This window comes from Hyaena hyaena, unplaced genomic scaffold (assembly GCF_003009895.1).
Source record: "Hyaena hyaena isolate Hyena2069 unplaced genomic scaffold, ASM300989v1 scaffold_728, whole genome shotgun sequence".
NCBI classification, from domain to species: Eukaryota; Metazoa; Chordata; class Mammalia; order Carnivora; family Hyaenidae; genus Hyaena; species Hyaena hyaena.
This window is the reverse complement of record NW_024081362.1, coordinates 24,484-44,148: the sequence shown is the minus strand read 5'-3', so window position 1 is coordinate 44,148 and position 19,665 is coordinate 24,484. Positions and strand designations below refer to the sequence as shown.

The 19,665-nt window shown below is 37.5% G+C and overlaps 1 protein-coding gene across 9 annotated transcripts in view; it reads right to left on the bottom strand.

Annotated features, from left to right (window-relative positions):
* RCBTB2 (RCC1 and BTB domain containing protein 2) overlaps positions 1-19,665 on the bottom strand; it is a 49,639-nt gene that overhangs the window by 14,666 nt on the left and 15,308 nt on the right. For 3 of the 9 annotated variants that reach the window (XM_039218017.1, XM_039218019.1, XM_039218023.1), the window contains exons 2-9: positions 17,617-17,716; positions 14,892-14,988; positions 14,484-14,548; positions 8,517-8,672; positions 8,181-8,331; positions 5,331-5,497; positions 4,632-4,790; positions 4,391-4,498 (exon numbers count right to left, since the gene is read on the bottom strand). In XM_039218017.1, coding sequence (XP_039073948.1) covers positions 4,391-4,498; positions 4,632-4,790; positions 5,331-5,497; positions 8,181-8,331; positions 8,517-8,672; positions 14,484-14,525 — 783 coding nt within the window. In that variant the 5' untranslated portion in view covers positions 14,526-14,548; positions 14,892-14,988; positions 17,617-17,716. Of the gene's footprint in view, positions 1-4,390; positions 4,499-4,631; positions 4,791-5,330; positions 5,498-8,180; positions 8,332-8,516; positions 8,673-11,955; positions 12,112-14,483; positions 14,549-14,891; positions 14,989-17,616; positions 17,717-19,665 lie in introns of those variants that run through there. The other 6 variants (XM_039218020.1, XM_039218021.1, XM_039218022.1 and 3 more) reach the window with 6 other exon arrangements.

Below are 19,665 nucleotides of genomic sequence, written 5' to 3'. Positions count from 1 at the left end.
CTTCGGGCTGGGGCTTGCTGCCATGTTTGTGCACCTGGGGAGGAGGGAAGCCACCTCCAGGTTTGGCGGTAGGTCAGGGGTGCAGTCTGCAGCAGGAGAAACTGGTCCCCTACGCAGAAGTGCTGCGGGATAGGACAAAACCAGCCAGGACCACATATTTGGCAGCAGAGAGAGGTGCTTCCCTAGTGCCAGGGGCACAGAGCAGGAGTTTAAATCCCAGTCAAGCATAGGGGCACAGGAGTCAGCAGAGCAAGACAGACCACCCTGTCTGTGGCACAGTGAGGATGGCTAGAAAGGAGTCCAATGGGTCCATGGAGAAGAGACTGGGGGGCTCGCCATTTTTCTCCAGCGCCCCTCCCCCCCGACCAAGGCAGGGCCTCAGGGATCACTCTGTGGGGCCCACAGTGGAGGCGGGACCAGCCTACACCAAACCAGGCCCTCCATGCCAGGTGACTGCATATCTACTGGAGCGGGATAGAAGCTGTGGAACCAGAAGGGCCCCTCCTCCAGGGGATACTATGAAAAATTATATGCCAATAAACTGGACAACCTGGAAGAAATGGACAAATTCCTAGACACCCACACACTACCAAACTCAAACAGGAAGAAATAGGAAATTTGAACAGACCCATAACCAGTGAAGAAATTGAATCAGTGTTCAAAAATCTCCCAACAAATAAGAGTCCTGGACCAGATGGTTTCCCAGGGGACTTCTACCAGATATTTAAAGTAGAATTAATACCTATCCATCTCAAGCTGTTCCAAAAATAGAAACGGAAGGAAAACTTCTGGACTCATTCTATAAAGCCAGCATTACTATGATTCCCAAACCAGTCAGAAACCCAGCAAAAAAAAAAAAAAGAACTAGAGGCCAATATCCCTGATGAATCTGGATGCAAAAGTTCTCAACAAAATACTAACAAATCAAATTCAACAGCATATAAGAAGAATTATTCACCATGTTCAAGTAGGATTCATTCCTGGGCTGCAGGGCTGGTTCAATATTCACAAATCAATATGATACACTACATTAATAAAAGATAAGAACCATAGGATCATGTCAGCAGATGCAGAAAACACATTTGACAAAATACAGCATCCTTTCTTAATAAAAACCCTCAACAAAGTCAGGATAGAGGGAACATACTTAAACATCATAAAGCCATTTATGAAAAGCTCACAGCTAATATCATCCTCAATGGGGAAAAACTGACAGCTTTCCCCTGAGATCAGGAACATGACAGAGATGTCCACTCTCACCACTGTTGTTTAACATAATTTTGAAGTCCTAGCATCAGCAATCAGACAACAAAATGAAATAAAAGGCATCAAAATTGGCAAAGATGAAGTCAAACTTTCACTTTTTGCAGATGACATGATACTCTACATAGAAAACCCGACAGACTCCACCAGAAGCCTACTAGAACTGATCTGTGAATTCAGCAAAGTTGGAGGGTACAAAATCAATGTACAGAAATTGGGTGCATTTTTATACACCAATAATGAAGCAACTAAAAGAGAGAGAAATAAACTGATCCCATTCACAACTGTATCAAGAACCATAAAATACCTAGGAATAAACCTAACCAAAGATGTAAAAGGTCTGCATGATGAAAACTATAGAAAGTTTATGAAGGAATTTGAAGACACAAAGAAAAAGAAAAACATTCCATGCTCATGGATTGGAAGAATAAATATTGTTAATATGTCAATACTACCCAAAGCAATCTACACATTCAATGGAATCCCAATCAAAATCGCACCAGCATTCTTCTCAAAGCTAGAAGAAACAAATCCTAAAATTTGTATGGAACCACAAAAGACCCTAAACAGCCAAAGTAATATTGAAGAAGAAAACCAAAGTGGGAGGCATCACCATCCCAGACTTTAGCTTCTACTACAAAGCTGTAATCATCCAGAAAGTATGGTATTGGCACAAAAAACAGACACAAAGACCAATGGAACAGAATAGAGAACCCAGAACTGGACCACAAATGTATGGCCAACTAATCTTTGACAAAGCAGCAAAGAGTATCCCATGGAAAAAAGACAGTCTCTTTAACAGATGGTGCTGGAAGAACTGGACAGCAACATGCAAAAGAATGAAACTAGACCACTTTCTCACACCATACCCAAAAATAAACTCAAAATGGATGAAGGACCTGAATGTGAGACAGGAAACCTTCAAAACCCTAGAGGAAAAAGCAGGAAACAACCTCCTTGACCTCAGCCACAGCGATTTCTTACTCGACAGATCTCCAAAGGCAAGGGAATCAAAAGCAAAAATGAACTATTGGGACCTCATCAAGATAAAAAGCTTCTGCACGGCAAAGGAAATAATCAACAAAACTAATAGGCAACTGACGGAATGGGAAAAGATATTTGCAAATGACAATATTGAATAAAGGGCTAGTATCCAAAATCTATGAAGAACTCACCAAACTCCACACCTGAAAAACAAATAATCCAATGGAGAAATGGGTAGAAGACATGAATAAGACACTTTTCCAAAGAAGACATCCATGACACATGAAAAGGTGCTCAACATCACTCATCATCAGGGAAATACACATCAAAGACACACTGAGATATCACCTCACACTGGTCAGAGTGGCTAACATGAATAAATCAGGAGACTAGATCCTGGTGAGGATGTGGAGGATGTCCAACTCTCTTGCACTGTTGGTGGGCATGCAAACTGGTACAGCCACTCTGGAAAACAGTGTGGAGGCTCCTCAAAAAATTTAAACCTACCCTATGATCCAGTGATAGCATTTCTAGGAATTTACCAAGGAATCCAGGAGTGCTGATGCATAGGGGCACAATGCTGTACCCCAATGTACCCCAATGTTCATAGCAACACTTTCCACAATAGCCAATTATGGAAAGAGCCTAAATGTCCATCAACTGACAAATGGATAAAGAAGATGTGGTTTGTATATACAATGGAATACTACTTGGCAATGAGAAAGAATGAAATCTGGGCATGTGTAGCAACATGGATGGAACTGGAGGGTATTATGCTAAGTGAAATAAGTCAAGCAGAGAAAGACAGATACCATATATTTTCACTCATATGTGGATCTTGAGAAACTTAACGGAAGATCATGGGGAGGGAAAGGGGAAAAAAAGTTACAGAGAGGGATGGAAACAAACCATAAGAGACTCTTAAATATTGAGAACAAGCTGAGGACTGATAGGGGGTGGGGGAAAAGGGAAAGTGGGTGATGGGCATGGAGGAGGGCACTTGTTGGGATGAGCACTGGGTGTTGTATGGAAACCAATTTGACAGAAAATTATGTTAAAATAAAAAAAAGAACCAAAGATGTTGAGGAAGAGGAAGAAGAGAAGGAGGAGGAAGAAGATGAAGAAGACTAAGACGAAGAATGAAGGAGGAGGAAAAAGGTAGGAGGAGGAGGAAGAGGAGGAGGAGAGGAAGATGAAGAGGCAGCCTGACCAGAGAGACCAACACTGAGGTAACCAGTATTCCTCCATAACCACCTCAGCCCACATGTGGCCAAAATGGCCATAGGATCAACACAAGTCCTTCAGTGACATGAGTCTGGTTCATTCGGCTTTCATATGACATTCATTATGCTCACAGAGATCAAGGCATGTGAAGTGAATATGAAATACACTTTTATTTTTTAAGAATATTTTTTATTGTAAAAGTGAAATATGCTTAGTGTGGAATGTAAAAGAGTATAAATATGAAATTAATCTCAAGATCAAGATTTTTTCTACTTATACATATATATATATAGATACAGAAATATGTTCCATGTCTCCATGCACCATGTCTGCATCTTCATTTTTATGTAACATCACATAGCACTATTTCCATGTCATTAAAATTCTTTGTAAGCATCATCTCCATTCATGTAGATTTCATATAATTCATTTAATCATTAACTTAATTGATTAAATAAATTATGCTACATCTATTATTTATGTTATTTATTAAAATTAACAATTTTTTCTTTTCTTTCCCTCCCTCCCTCCCTCTCTCTCTCTCTCTTTCTTTCTTTCTTTCGCTATATCTTCTCCACTAATTCTGTGTCTTCTGTTTTTGTTCCTTAAATATCCCAGGAAGAAAATTTCAGAACAAAGGATATGAAATTTTCAAGGCTCTTGATATATACTGCCAAAGTTTCCTTGGAAAAGACTGTAACAATTTACATTCCAATAGCTATGTATGAGAGTGGCTTAGACATATAATTTCCTGATGAACATCTACAACTTTATTCAGGGAAATAGAGCTTTAGCTTTTACTTCAATAAAGAAAACATCAAACAGCGAAGCTTTTCATCTGCCAAGAAAACTGTGTACATTGGTATCTTTGCCACTAAAGACTTAAAAATAGGCACACACAAACCAACTGTGGACATACCCGCTGGACACGAATGCCTTGCAAAGCCGATATTCTACAGGGAGTTGGCTGGTTGCCACTACTGCCAAGTCCAAGCTGCCCATTTCCATTGTAACCCCAGACATAGACCTGAGAGAAAACCAGAGACTCAGTGCCCATGAAAGACATAAGCAAGATCTCTGTTGAGAAACATGCCATGTTAGTATGCCGCCGATAAGGCAAATGTTTATTTTTTAAACAACATGTGAAATAACTTTCTTACCTCCCCAGTGTTCACCACTGCCATTGAACACATCTGCCCACATGCTATGTTCACTACTACTTTATTCTGTAAGCAGCCTGTGACTCTTCGAGGGATCGGCTGATTGGCTGTTGATCCAGATCCTACCTGCCCGGAGTTATTATAACCCCAGGCAAATACCTGGGGATTAATAAATGAAACACACTAATTTATAAAGTATCTCAATTAGAAACTAACAGGTACTCATAATGCCTCATCTTTGTTCTCAAAATGCTTGATATCCATAAATTCTCACAATACAGGCAGAGAAGTTTTTGTAAAATTCATTCTTATGAAATACATTACTTTATAAAATTAGGTTCTTGGTATTATCAGTACAAATAACAATAATGATTATCCAATATCATATAATATTTATTACAGTATTTACTTGGCTTCAGCCGTATTTTCCAGCATTTTGGCATTCTTCTTTTTGCAAATAAAATCCAAGTATAGCAATACAGAAAGAACATAACCTTTTAAATTTTGCAGTTATAGAAATACTTACTACATAAAGGTATACTTCATGATGTAACCACTATGACTACAAATTGCTAACAAGAATTAGGTTCAGTTTGAGGGAGGTGGTTATTTTAATCAAATGATATTTCCAAGATGGCTATAACAATCCATATAATCTTACTGAAAATAATCAATGAGATTTATGCTAACTATTCTCACCTCTCCATCAGATGTTAGCACCAAAGAATGGTAAGACCCACAGGCAACTTCAGTGACTTGTTTGTTTGACAAATTAGTAGAAATATGACAGGGTATTAAACCATGATTAGTTGTCCCATTGCCCAGCTGGCTGTAAGCATTATGACCCCAGGTAAAGACTTCACCTTCTGAAAATAAAAAAGAAATAGAACAAGCTTTCAAAACATGTACTTTACTATAAGAACATATATATTGCACCATTTTACAAATGAGAACTAGGGGCGCCTGGGTGGCTCAGTCGGTTAAGTATCTGACTTCGGCTCAAGTCATGATCTCACGGTTCATGGGTTCAAGCCCTGCATCAGGCTCTGTGCTGACAGCTATCTCAGAGCTTGGAGCCTGCTTCAATTTCTGTGTCTCCCTCCCTCTCTGACCCTCCCCTGCTCACGCTCTCTCTTTCTCTCTCTCTCAGAAATAAAAACATTTAAAATTTTTTTAAAAATACAAATGAGAACTAAAAATTCATGTGCAAAAACTAATTGACTTCCCTGTCCCACCAAACTCGTTCTACTAAAGAATACATTTAGAAAATATAAACTGTATTCCATCTCAAAGCAACAAGATGAAATTTAAATGGATGCAATTATAATAGCTGTAAGATAGGTTTTTAATAAAAGGCAGAGAACTGCTACTAAGAATAATAGGAAAAAACATCAGATTCAAAGTTAAGAGACTGTAAGGATATTTAATTTCTCTGGGCCTATTTTCTTATCTATAAAATGATAATCGGGGCACCTGGGTGGCTCAGTCGGTTAGGCGTCTAACTTCGGCTCAGGTCATAATCTCATGTTCTGAGGGTTCGAGCCCTGCATCGGGCTCTGTGCTGACAGGTCAGAGCCTGGAGCCTGTTTCGGATTCTGTGTCTCCCTCTCTCTCCGCCCCCTCCCCAACTCGTGCTCTGTCTCTGTCTCAAAAATAAATAAATGTTAAAAAAAAAATTAAAAAAAAGAATGATGGAAATGTTTAAAAAAATGATCAAGTTACTTTTTAAAATCTTTGTTCTATATTATTTCTTGTGTAGTGTAATACATATTCAGAAAAGTTCTTAAAATATATACGCAGTTTTATAAATAATTATAAAACACATACCTAGGTACTACCACTCAGGTCAAGAAATATAACCTTATAATCACTCCAAAAGCTCCCCATATATAATACTGAATAAGACAACTTTTTTTTCCTGTTTTTGAACTTTAAATAAATGGAACCATACACTATATGCCCCTTGTGCTTGTATTTTCTACCATATTATCTCTGTGTGCCACATGCCAGATAATTTCTTCTGATCTTCCAGCTTATTAATTTTCTCTCTTGATATGTCCAAACTGCTATTAAACTTGCCCACTGAGTTTTCATTTTGATAATTATATTGTTTATTTCATTCTTCTTCAAATCCTCTTTGATCTCTGCAGGTCTTCAAGCTCATTTTTTATCTTTTCAAACATAACAAATAAAGTCATCTTTTACCTGGAATAGCTGATACTTAGTTTTTGCTATCTTTTTTGCTGGTTCTCATTCATGGTGCCTTGTTTACTTGTATACCTGGTTATCTTTGACTATACTGCTAATTGCCATTGAAAACTCATTTTTCAGTGGCACTGTATTTCCTCAGACCTAGGATGAAATGAAGGTGCCTTCCTCTCTAGAAGGATCTACATTAACTCTGTCATGTCAATAAGGCACTTAAAGGTACTTCTCTAATAAATCAAAGGCTTGAGATTCCTTGGACTACCAGTCTGATGTGAAATGGAATACAAATCCATGATTACAACCCTTCAGGGAGAGGTTTTCTTTCTTTTTTCCTCTTTGCTTTGCTCACAGCCAAGGATTCCTCTGTTCAGTGCATTAGAGATGGAAGAGCTGGCCCATTCTTGCCCCCAGAGCCTAGCCCTTAGGGTTCCTAGCCTAAAGGGTGAGGTCTCTGACTCATGACCCTTCGTGAGTACATCAAACCACAACTCCATTTAGGTGGAGAGGCAGATGCCCTTAAGGCAAAACTAGCTTTAAGTTCCCCTTTAACCTTTGTTCATACTTTCTCTTGAATCTGATCCAATCATTCCTCTCTGCCTTGTTAGTGCTTTGATGCCTCTGTGGAAAAAAATTAAATATTTTATCTAGAATTTTTAGTTGTTTCCAGTGAAGCAGTGGTCCAAATAATCTAGCCTATTACTGGCAATCAAAATTCCCCAAAATTTGTGTGAAATAAGTATACAAAAGAATATTTATAAACTTTATTTTCAGTTCAAAGAATACTAATAAAATGAACACGTAGCTTAAGAAAAAATCCAAAGTATGATATAATTATAATGTCTTATTAGTCAGAATTCATGAAATAGACACAAGAGTATTTAATTCCTTATAGTATTAATATCAACTTCAGCCATCAGTCACTAATCATGGTAAGAAATCCAGGGAGCTAGGAGTCAGAGAATACCTTGGACTTAGCTTCAGTGTCTTAGTTCATAGATCAGGGATCTCATGTTCAAAGAGTCCAGAGTGAGTTCAGCATTTTAATGCAAAATAATTAAACTTATAAAGTGTAAACAAAAGGGGTTTACTGGGACTACAGCACTGTCTTTCTCACACTGAAAGTGCCAATAATTGCTAGATTCCATCTGCTCCATTATCTTACTCTGATATTCAGATATGTTCCTATTTCACATTGTCCAAAGCACAGTCACATTCACAAGGCAGAGCCAGAAACTCCTACCCAATCAAGCACTATGTTCTCAATTTAAGGGGTGGTCATTAAGTCTTGTTTCTCAACAAGTAAGGCAATAGCTAAACCTCTACACTGTGATCCTAGGTTACCTGTTGTGGCAAGGACAATATGGGGGCCACTCCCATAGCTGATGCAGGCTATTTTTTTGCCACTTAAAGCATCCAGTCTCCGAGGTTCAATGGTGCTCTGGGCATCACCTAATCCCAAACAGCCACAGCAGTTTGTGCCAAGCACAAAAATCTGTGGGAAAACAGCTGTTAGTTTAAGCACTTCTGACAAACCTGCAATTACTGCTTCATTGTATAACATTATGTAACAAATAAGAATCTACCCTCATGCCTTCTTTTTAACCTTAATTTCTCAGTTTCCGCCCCACCCCGTCAAATCTATTGCTATAAGAGACTGAATGTTTTTTCAAAATTTACCTCATCATTTACTGTAGTATATAAAACTTCATTGCCAGCATTGCCAAAGACACAGGCCTGACGAATTAACTGCAGTTCTTCCTCAGAACAAAGGGAGAAAATTGGCCACTTTCCCACATCTAACATCTTCAAAGATGACAGAGTAGACTGTACTGGCTGAAAAGAAAAAAAAATACATATTTTACACACACACACACACACACTCAATAGGCTATTGATTAAAAGATACTTTTTTTTCCTTCCCCTTTTACTTCTGTGGAAGAGTCAGTATCAGTTCAGGGAGGGGCAGCTCTATTTTTGAGAAGCCCTTTACAACTACAGGAAATGCCTCTACAAGCCCACTGCTTCAGTCCTGCTCTCACAGCCACCAAGAGCCAGAGACCCCAGGTGGGATCAGATCTCACCTACTAATTTTCCTGAAAGCCACAGGAATCATCCAAGGCTGACCTCTGGGGAGCCAAATGGTTAGCAAGTATTTTCAGTGTTGGCTAGGTCTTAAATGTAGCTCTGGAAACTAGGCTGGTTGTAAAGGTAGGAAAAACAGGGAGAGAGAGACAGCACTGCTATTTCATCAGCTGCCTAAGTCCTGACGAAATGTGTCCTTGGAAAAAGAACAATGCTGAAGGTGACACCAAGGAAACGATTCAGAAGTTCCTGTTCATGGGTTCGTTCTGACCATCAGCTAAGCAGTTAGCAGCTTCCCTCATCCTCCCCACTCAGGTTTGGGGATTGATAGGAAGATACACCCAGGAAGTGTGCACTCATTTGCTAGGGCTGCCATAACAAAGTACCACAGACTGAATGGCTCACACAAAAGAAATTTATTTTCTCACAATTCTGGAGGCTGTAAGTTCCAAATCAAAGTATCTACTACTTTAGTTCCCCCTGAGGGCTACAAGGGAAGGATGTAGGCCTCTCTCCTGGGCTTGTAGAGGGGCCATCTTCTCCCTGTATCTTTACATCATCTTCCCTTGATGCATATCTGCTTCTGGGCCCAAATTTCCCCTTGCCAGTCAGACTGGACTAGGGTTCACCATAATGACCTCATCTTAACTAATTATATCTGAAATGACCCCATTTCCAAATAAGGTCACCTTCTGAGGTACTGGAGAGTCTCAGTGCATGCCAGACAGGGTGGCTTATAAAAAACAAAGTTTACTTCTCACAGTTCTGCAGGCTGGAAGTCTAACATCAAGGCACCAATATACTCATGTTCTGATGGGGGGCCCCTTCCTGCTTCATAGCCATTGCCTTCTGTGTCTTCACAGGGTGGAAGGGGTTAGGGATCTCTTGAAGCTCCTTTTACAAAGCACCAGTCCCATTCATGAGGGTTCCATCCTCATGATTCCACCCAATCATTTCTCAAAGGCCCCACCTTCTAATACCATCACCTTTGGGGGTGAGGATTTCAACATAAAAATTGGGGTTGGGGAAACATAATTAAACTCATAACGGCATACACTAGATCGTCAGCATCTGAACATGGATGGAACTTGAGGGTGTTATGCTGAGCGAAATAAGTCAGGCAGAGAAGGACAGATACCATATGTTTGCACATATAGAAGAATTAGGAGGAACTTAACAGAGGACCGTGGGGGAGAAGAAGGGGGGAAAATAGTGGGGGAGAGGGAGGGAGGTAAACCATGAGAGACTCTTGAATGCTGAGAACAAACTGAGAACTGATGGGGGTGGGGGGAGGGGAAGTGGGTGATGGACATGGAGGAGGGCACTTGTGGGGATGAGCACTGGGTGTTATATGGAAACCAACTTGACAAACTATTAAAAAAAAAAGATCATCAGCATCTGTGCTCTCATAAGAGCATGGAATGTGGGCATTATAAAGCTGTTTTAAAGAGAGTTTTTATTTTTTTGCTATACTGGAAACATTTTTACATATGTGCTACTCAGCCTTCAAAAATCTGAGGATTATGATAAGATGCATAAGCAGCCAACATGCCTATCAAATGGCATGTTTGGCCATTTCTCTTAATAATCACCATACTCTTGCTTAATTTAAAGGAGCAAAGGATTTTCCAAGGACTGTCTTTCCAGCTATTAAGTCAATCTTACCAGGAAAGAGTTCTGGTAGAAAGCTGACAGGACTAGCTACTTATTTTTCCCTCCACCTTAGGAGCCAGCTGAGTATATGTGTATGTGTATGTGTATGTATGCAGGTACATGTGTGTGTATATATGTATGTGTATATGTGTGTGTGTGTGTGTGTGTGTGTGTGTGTGTGTGTGTGTATATATATATATGATGATGATGACTTGGATCACAAGATTATGGAGACTCAGAAGTTCCATGATCTGCATCTACAAGCTGGAGACCCAGGAGAGCTGGTAGCATAATTTAGTAAGTCCAAAGGCCTGGGAACTAGGGGAGACAGTGACGTATATCCCAGTCTGAGGAAAGGAAAAAATGAAAAGAGATGACCCAGATCAATCAGTGAAACAGAAAAAAAGGATGAATTCCTCCTTCCTCTACCTGTTGTTCTCTTCAGTCCCTGAACAGATTGGATGATGCCCACCCACACCAGGGAGGGCAAACCATTTACTGAGCTCACCACTTCAAATGCTATTCTCTTCTGGCAACACCCTCATAGACACACCCAGGAGCAATGTTTAATCTGGGCACCAGGGGCCCACTTAAGTTGACACATACAATTAAACATCACACACCATGTGTAGACACACAGTGACCATGGAGGCAGAGACTGGAGCAATCCAGGTCCAGGAACACCAAGAATTGCCAGGAGCCACCAGAAGCTGGGAAGAAGGAAGGAAGGCTTCTTCCCTAGAGCCTTTGGAAAGTATGGCCCTGCTAACACCTTAATTTCAGACTTGTAGTCTCCAGGGCTATAAAACAATTAATTTCTATTGCTTCAAGCCACTCAGTTTGTGGTACTTTCTAAAGGCAGCCCTAAGAACCTAATACAGGGCAAGCAGCTTGTAACCGCTCACAGCATCATCCTGAGCTAATGGCAGCACCTGACCAGGATGACCTCCCCTGGCCAAATTCAGCCATTTTCCCCCACCGTGCCATTCAAGTTCTAAGATCCTGCCTGGAGAATATCTTCTATTATATTCTGGGCAGCACTCAAGGCCACTACAGAGCTAAGGACAGAATCCTGCTAGGTTAGTTTTTACTCTAAGCTTCTACTGTAAATCACCTACCTCCTTATATCATGAAGGAATCTTATTTTCTATGGGGTCTTCATTTTATTTATTTTTTCCTATTTAAGTCTATAAATTTCAGAAAGAATAACATTTTGAATGTGGCATCAGATATTTATAGATGAACTAATGTGCTAGTTAAAAGAATTCTTATATATTATTCCTAAACATCATAATTGTAGGGCATAGATATTGCTATCCTCATTTTAATTGCAAGGAAACTGAGGCACAGAAGGACTAAGTAATCCTCCAAGATTACTCACTTCTAAAGATTGCTTTCCATACAGCACATGTTGCAGAGAAAACAGTTCACATACAGGTATACCACTGGTAGACCCAGTGCTTGAGATCACAGGGCTCTGGCTGTTCTCATAAAGCTCTTACTGTACAGGGCAGTAATCCACACTATGGGATACCTCCTGTAAACAGGGCAGAGGGCAATATACAATGAGAAAATGAGTATTCCCGCCTCATTTTTTCCTTTCAAGCAGATTTTTGGATTTCAGCCTGCCCTGCTACAAAAATCAAGTGGTTTCTTGGATGACTAGAATCAGGTTGTAAATCCAACAAGCTACTAAACACTTGTCTACAAATTATTAGTTCTAGACTTTCTTCCTGGCCCACCTGTACAAAACCTCTAGTAGCCACCCCATGACTCTACTAACCACTGGGACTCGTGTGTATGTGACCTGCAGTCATTCATTTGTTAAAGGATGACACAGGTCAACAGAACATCAGGTCTGACAGTATCACTGAACATGTATTGAGTGCCAGGATCTAAAGACATAAAAATGAAACATAATCACTCCCTTCAAGGAGCTCACAATTTAATAGAAAACAAATACTTACAATATAATCTGGGTACAAAGGAGGTGTGAATTCATTGCTTTTAAATATCTGTCAGACTGGCTCCTGGAGGTTAGTCATCAAAAATCCATTTTTTCTAAGTTTTGAGGGGGAGTTATTTCATGGGGGAACTGATGACTAACTTTATGAAATGCATACATTTACACTTTTTGAGGTAAATATTTAATATCAGTCTTAAGGAACTGTAACATCTTTGTTTATAGAAGAAAAATACATTTTTCTTTCCAACACACTCATGAGTATATATAGCTGTACAAATTGTATGTATTGTAAACATGTACATATATTGTCTGTATACGTATACTTTGTATATATAATAAGAGTGGGTAGCACAGGGTTCACATACAGTCCCTTGTAGGAGCTGCAGCCACCCTGCATGACAGCAGCCATCTCTACAAAAGGCACCCAGCCACTCTGTGCCCACCTGCTAAATAAGAAACTGGTTGAGCAAGAACCAAGGCAGGCAACAAACAAATCTGAATGGGGAAAAGACACTGCCAGGGAATGAGAGCTTAGCAGCAGACAAGATAAGTCATCTAGACGTGCCCCTAGAATTCAGTCCTAATTTGGCCCAGTTAACCTTCCTTCCTGCACATAACATTATTATGGGTGATAACTATTTCCTGTCCAGATTTCCTTTACTACTCTGCTCACATGCACTCCCAACCCCCTCATCTTTCACTGGCATCTATTTGGGAAATACGAAGTAGCGAAATTTTAACATTAGCTCAAAGAAAATATAATTAAGGAAACAAGTTCCATAAAATTAGAGACCAAGAAGCATTTTATTATTCTTTTGAGTATTTGCTACCTAGGTAACTCTGCTTCTCTAACAATATGAAGAATCAAGCAGATTATGAAACTTCACCTGACTCCACACAATTACTAAATTGTCACAATTAAATTTAAAATACAGCATATAGCAATGGGACCAAAATATGCATTGGGCGTGCCTAACAAAAAAGTTATTTTAAAAAACCCATCAACATCTTGCCTTTTGAGGACTTTCAGACAATGTAACACTTTATATGTAATAGTTGTTTCATTGCTAATTCTGTGAGTCTGTTCTTTTATTTCACAAAATCTGTGCTCCCACGAAAAACTAGGAATTTTTCTATTAGCATTTTATTAGATTCTCAAGTTCTATACATTACCTTTGTAAGCTACTTTTGTCTTTTCCTACATTTCCATGGTAATTCTATGGTTCAGTTTCAGAAGTTTCACCATCTTTGTACACTATGCTGTCTTTGTATAATTATTTACATCTTTTATTGTTTTGGCCATATTTATTTTAAAAGAGCAGAAAACAAAAATAAAAGTTAAAAGTGGCAGTTAATATAAAGGTGTTACTAATGAAGAACAGACATTATGTCAATTTAATAAAATTAACACAAGATGGAAAACGATGTGCATGCTGAAGGGTGTGAAACTTCTGACATCAGTTGGACACGGACTAGACTTAAGCTGGTTGACTGTAATGTTGAGCTGTGGTGGAAAATAAATAAGTTAAAGAATATCTATGATGAATTAAGAATATGTCATCTAAGATTAGGTATTTTATAGTTTTCTGAAATCTATGGAATGGAGCAAACACTGCTTAACTCAGATCCTTTTGCAGGGCGGTATTATCTGTGAAAGCAGGGACGGACTGTACTCCTCACCTAGCTCAAAAGGTGCCCATCTTCAGGAACCCTGATCTACCCCTCAGACAATACCCCCAGTTTTCCACCAACTCCTTTGGCATTCTATGTATCCACAGCAATTATGTTTGCATCTGAGTCACTACACTGTGAGCCCCTCAAAGACAAATACTATCTCACTGATCTTCCAACTGGATGACCATTAGATGTTTGATATAGGTTTCATGCAATAGAAAATATATGTTCCAAAGGCCTGTTTTGCTTTTTTTTTTTTTTTTCCTAACCTTGCCACTTTCTCCATAGGAAAGGGAAAGCTCTTCTTCCATATGGACTCAGTCCTGTGCAGTCCCTAAGGAAAAAGTATGTGGTAAAATCAGGATCCTATATGTGAAATGAAAGTAGACAAGTTAAAATATTTTACTTCCAATTAACAGAGAAAATAAGCTAAGCTCAAATATGGTAAAGGGAAGATAAGGAAATTAAGGTTTAGGCATGAGAGTTAACAGCTATAAAACCCAAAAGGTGTTTTAACTGTTCTGGAACTATCATATGGTCTCTTATGGAATCCTCCTGCTCAGGCCTGGAAAATTAATCCCAGGATAAATGAAGATTCTTAAATCTATAAGGAAATAAGTAGAAAATTTTCATTTTACAGTTGACCTCCTCTAGATAAGGAAAAATAAATTTTAGACCTTGGTCAAATTTTCCCTGGGATTGGAAAGTTCCAAATCACTGTGAAGAGCAGACTTATCGTTCTCAGCTCCACTGAAGAGTATATGATTTGCTAAGCTGGAAAAAAAAAAAAAAAGAAAAAAGGAGGAATGAATGAAAAAAATAAGAGGATGAATGAACAGATATGGCTTTGTTACCCTAGACTTTAACAAAAAATCTGCAACAGTAGTCACCAAGTAAGTAGCAACAGCACTCAATGTTCTTGCCTTAATTAACCATCTCTGCAGTAACTACTTGCTACCACATGGAAGTAACAGCAGAAGCTTCTCTAACATAAGATGTACAGTATGTCTGGACTGTGGTTCAATCATTACACAGTTAACTATCCCATCACTAAAAATAAAGAAATATTCTCTCTCCCCTGCCAAAGCAATTGAATGAAATCATAATAATGCTGGCATTTCCAATTTATTAGTTTGGGTTCTATTTACTCAAACAAATACAATCCACATTTCAAGGGGATTAACATCAGAACATTTTATCTGATATTATTTATAAGCAGTTAGAGCCTTATAATAGACAGAGCTTTATAACAGAACATTTCACCTGATATTATTTATAAGCAGTGAGAGCCTTCTAATAGAGAATGCTGGTAAAATTTTGTTCTCATCTGGTGTAAAAAGGTGTCTCAGAATATAAGGAATAATAACATATTCAGAATAATTGTAACTCAAACTATGACAATTGATACAAATCATTGTTTCTAATGTTTGGAAAATATATGCTTGTTTTTTTAAAAAAATCACTTAGTCTTTTCTCACTTATAAGTTTATAAAACTTGATCTAGTTGCCAATATGGGAAGATAATTTCATGTGACAGTTATTTCTACTTGATCTGTCCTTCTCTATTAATTTGCAAGCTTTGTAAGAGACAACCCTGACTCGTTCATTGCTATAAGCACCGCAGGACATGGTTCACACTAGACCACAATACCATATATTAGTTGAAAGCATCCTTTGAATACAGCTTTTTGTATATGGGAGACTGCCTGTATCGACGATTCTTTGTTTTGCTTTATCCTAACTGGATCTACATTTTGCCCCAAGTTTCTTACAATAAAAAACAAAAAGAGAGGAGAGGGGAAAAAGAAAGAGGAAGAGAAGAGAAAAAAGAACAGAAGTCAAAGGCAAGAGAAAAGAGGAAAGGAATAAGAGGAGAAAAAGGGACAAAAGAAGAGATGTAGCTGCCTCTTATTGTATTATAGGCTACCTTCGTGGTAGCAGAAGGGAAATCTTTGCAACACGCTAAGATCCTAAATCCTGGTTTGTTGTTGTTTCCCACCCTAGCCCTCCGTCTACTATTGTAAGTAACCAATTTCATCAGTTTCTGGTTTATTCTTCCTGTTTCGTTTTGCAAAATTAAGCAAATACATGTCTGTGCTTTTATTTCCCAGTTCCTCCTTACACAAAAAATACCGTATTTCATATACTCTTTGGCAATTTGCTTTTTTTTATTCAATTAACAATATATCCTGGAACTCACTCCATATCAGTTTTTTTGTTTTGTTTTGTTTTGTTTTGTTTGTTTAATCAACTGAGTATCCTGGCTTTTTAAGGAGGAAAATATATAGTTCTTTTTGGTGTCTTTGATCGATTTCAATTATAGTACCTCTTTAAAAATTAGAATGGTGGGACACAGCCCATTCTGTTTATTTGACATTCAAGTTAAGAAAAAATTGCATGAGTGGTATATTCAAATTACTATAGTCAAAGAAATAACATTTGTAAGAGTCAATTAACATTAACCATAAGATTAACATAATTTCATCTTTACTGATCAGAATGTTCTTGAAGATTTAAAAATGATTCAAGAATAAGTACTATTGTACGGTACTGTGAAAAAAATTGTTGAATTCTCTAGCATTGTGGAAAGTAGTTGGATTTTTTTCTAACATTATTTCAATGTGATACAAACATAATAAAGAAAACTATCTTCTCCCATTTGCACCACTTGAGGAATATAGTTTATGGAATATATGTGAGGATTATAGTTATCTTAGCCTATTTTCTACATGATTTCACCAGGTTATTATTACTCTCAATGTTACAGCAGTATATCAATATATACATCTTAAAAATCCACAATATACAGAATACCATATCCAGGAATTATAAATAACAGTATCAACAATAATAATCATTGAAATAAACAGTAACCCTGTGCCATATTAAATGCCTTATATTATCTCATTAAACTTTATAATAGCCAAAAGAAACAGACACATCATTGTCTCCATTTTATGGACATGTTTCCAAAATGACCAACCGTCACCAACCAGTCAGGGTTAGAGCCAATATTTGAACACAAGACAGATTTCAAAACTCCTCTCTTGGACCCTCTCCTGTATTTCAGGGATATTTTAAGTCTTCCTATGTACATTCCCAATTTTACTATGTACTGACTAGTTGGGAATTTTTCCCCCCCAAAATTTTTGTACCTGATTGTTTTATTTATTATTATTTTTTTTTAAGTTTTATTTATTTCTAGGAGAGAGAGAGAGAGAGACAGCGTGAGCAGGGGAGGGTCAGAGAGAGAGGGAGTCACAGACTCTGAAACAGGCTCCAGGCTCTGAGCTGGCAGTCAGCACAGAGCCCGACGCTGGGCTCGAACCCACGAACCGCGAGATCATGACCCAAGCAAAAGTCGGACGCTTAACCGACTAAGCCACCCAGGCGCCCCTGTACCTGATTGTTTTAAATTTCTTTAGCCCAATATTCAGTCATCCTTAAATCCTGTTCTGTCTAGATCCTTGTAAAGTTGTCTTCTAGGATAAAGTTAATGTGACTGAAAAACATAAATACATAAATTCTATGAGAGAAAAACAGAGAAGGAAAAGAATATACCATCTTGCAACTTCAACAAGCTATTATTTATTTGAGAAGTAAACAGTTTAAAAATTGTATTAGCTCTGTTATTAAAAAGTTATTAAAAATTAATATTGTAAAATATAACTTTTAGATATTGTACTTTGTAAGTTTTGGGACCATGGTTCACCAATTTGAATGCAAAACATATTTTAAAAAACTCTTAAACCAGTTTAATATGAAATATGTCAACATAGAAAATGCAAGGGAACCCATTTAGTATAAAAAAAAGCAAAACTTTCAAACTTTTAGAAGAAGGTATAGAAAACATTTTTGTGACCCTGGGGCAGGGAAAGATTTCTTAAATAAGACAAGAAGCATTAACCACAAAGACTGGTAAAGTTTACTACATTAAAACTTAAAAAAATACGGCATACTAAAAGACAAAATGAACAAAGGAAAACACATGCCACAGAATGGGAGAAGATATTTTCAACATATATAACTGGTGGCTTGCAAAGGATTTGTACCCAGAATAAAGAATACCTGAAAATCAGTAAGAAACAAACAATCCAATTTAGAAATGAGCAAAAGACAAGACAATTGACAGAAACAATTAATAGACATATTAAAAGATGCTCAATTTCACTATGGAAATGTAATCACAATGAAACAGATCTCACCCATCTGCCAAATTAAAAGGGGACAATACCTAGTGTTGGTGAGGATACAGATCAAAAAGCACACTCATAATGCTGTAAGAAATGAAAACTAGTATAATCACTTTAGAGAACAACTCCACAATATTTAAGCCAGAGCAGTGTCCTTTGACCTTTTGTGTGGTTTTTGTTGATACATATATTTACCTAAAACAAGAGTTCCACAAAATAATTCTTACCCTTATTATATGATGGGCTTAAGGACATCTTTTTTTCTATTTTTTCTGTTTTACTCTATTCTATTGCCCCTTACTCTGTCCTATTTTATCCTTTCCTATTTCTTGTTTTAAAAGAAGATGCTGGTCTCAACTCACTAAAATAATTTCATGATCACTAAAAAGTAACAGCTTCTAGCTTGGACAATACTGGCCTAGATAAACTCTAGAGCATATACACAATTGTTTGCAATAGCAGAACACTAGAAATAGCAAACAAAATTTTTCAACAGGATCCCTCTACAGATTTATAAACTGTGGCATGTGCCGATCATACAGCAATTAAAATAAATTAGCTACAATCAACACAGACAAAACTGGAAACTAATTTTAGCCAAAAATCACTAAGTCACAGAATGATACATATGATACACTATTTGATAAATTATTTGATCAAATTTAATAAAGTTTAAAACATGCAGAAAACACTAGTATTTTAATTTGTCGTGGATACTAACATATATATGGGTGGACTCTGATGGGAATTTTTTTATAAGAAAGTTTTGATAAGGGTAATGCCAAAGATAAAATTTTCCATATAATTCTTTCAATGAATTAATATGATTGGCTTTTCCATCTGACAAGATAGTTTTCAAGATGTAAAGCTTAAATTATAGAAATAATCTGAGTATAGGAGAATAAGGTTATCCAATGTTAAAGAAAACACAACTTTGGAATCATAGTACACCCATTCTAGGATTGCCTCTACCATCAACATAAGAATTCAACAAAGTCTTGATAATCACAATTCATAAACCACAATCTCTTCTGCCATCAGAAAAATAAAATTTTATCAATACCAAAAGAACAAATAAATATCATAGACAAACTATAGTATCCTAAATGCTACAGAAGAAATTCCAAAATAGACAAAAAGTTTACTATTAGCATATTAGAATGGCAAAAATGTATTTTCTACTTCTGGTCCAAAACTGCTTATAATGATCCAGCAATTCCTCTACTAGGTATTTACCCAAAGGATACAAAAAAAAAAA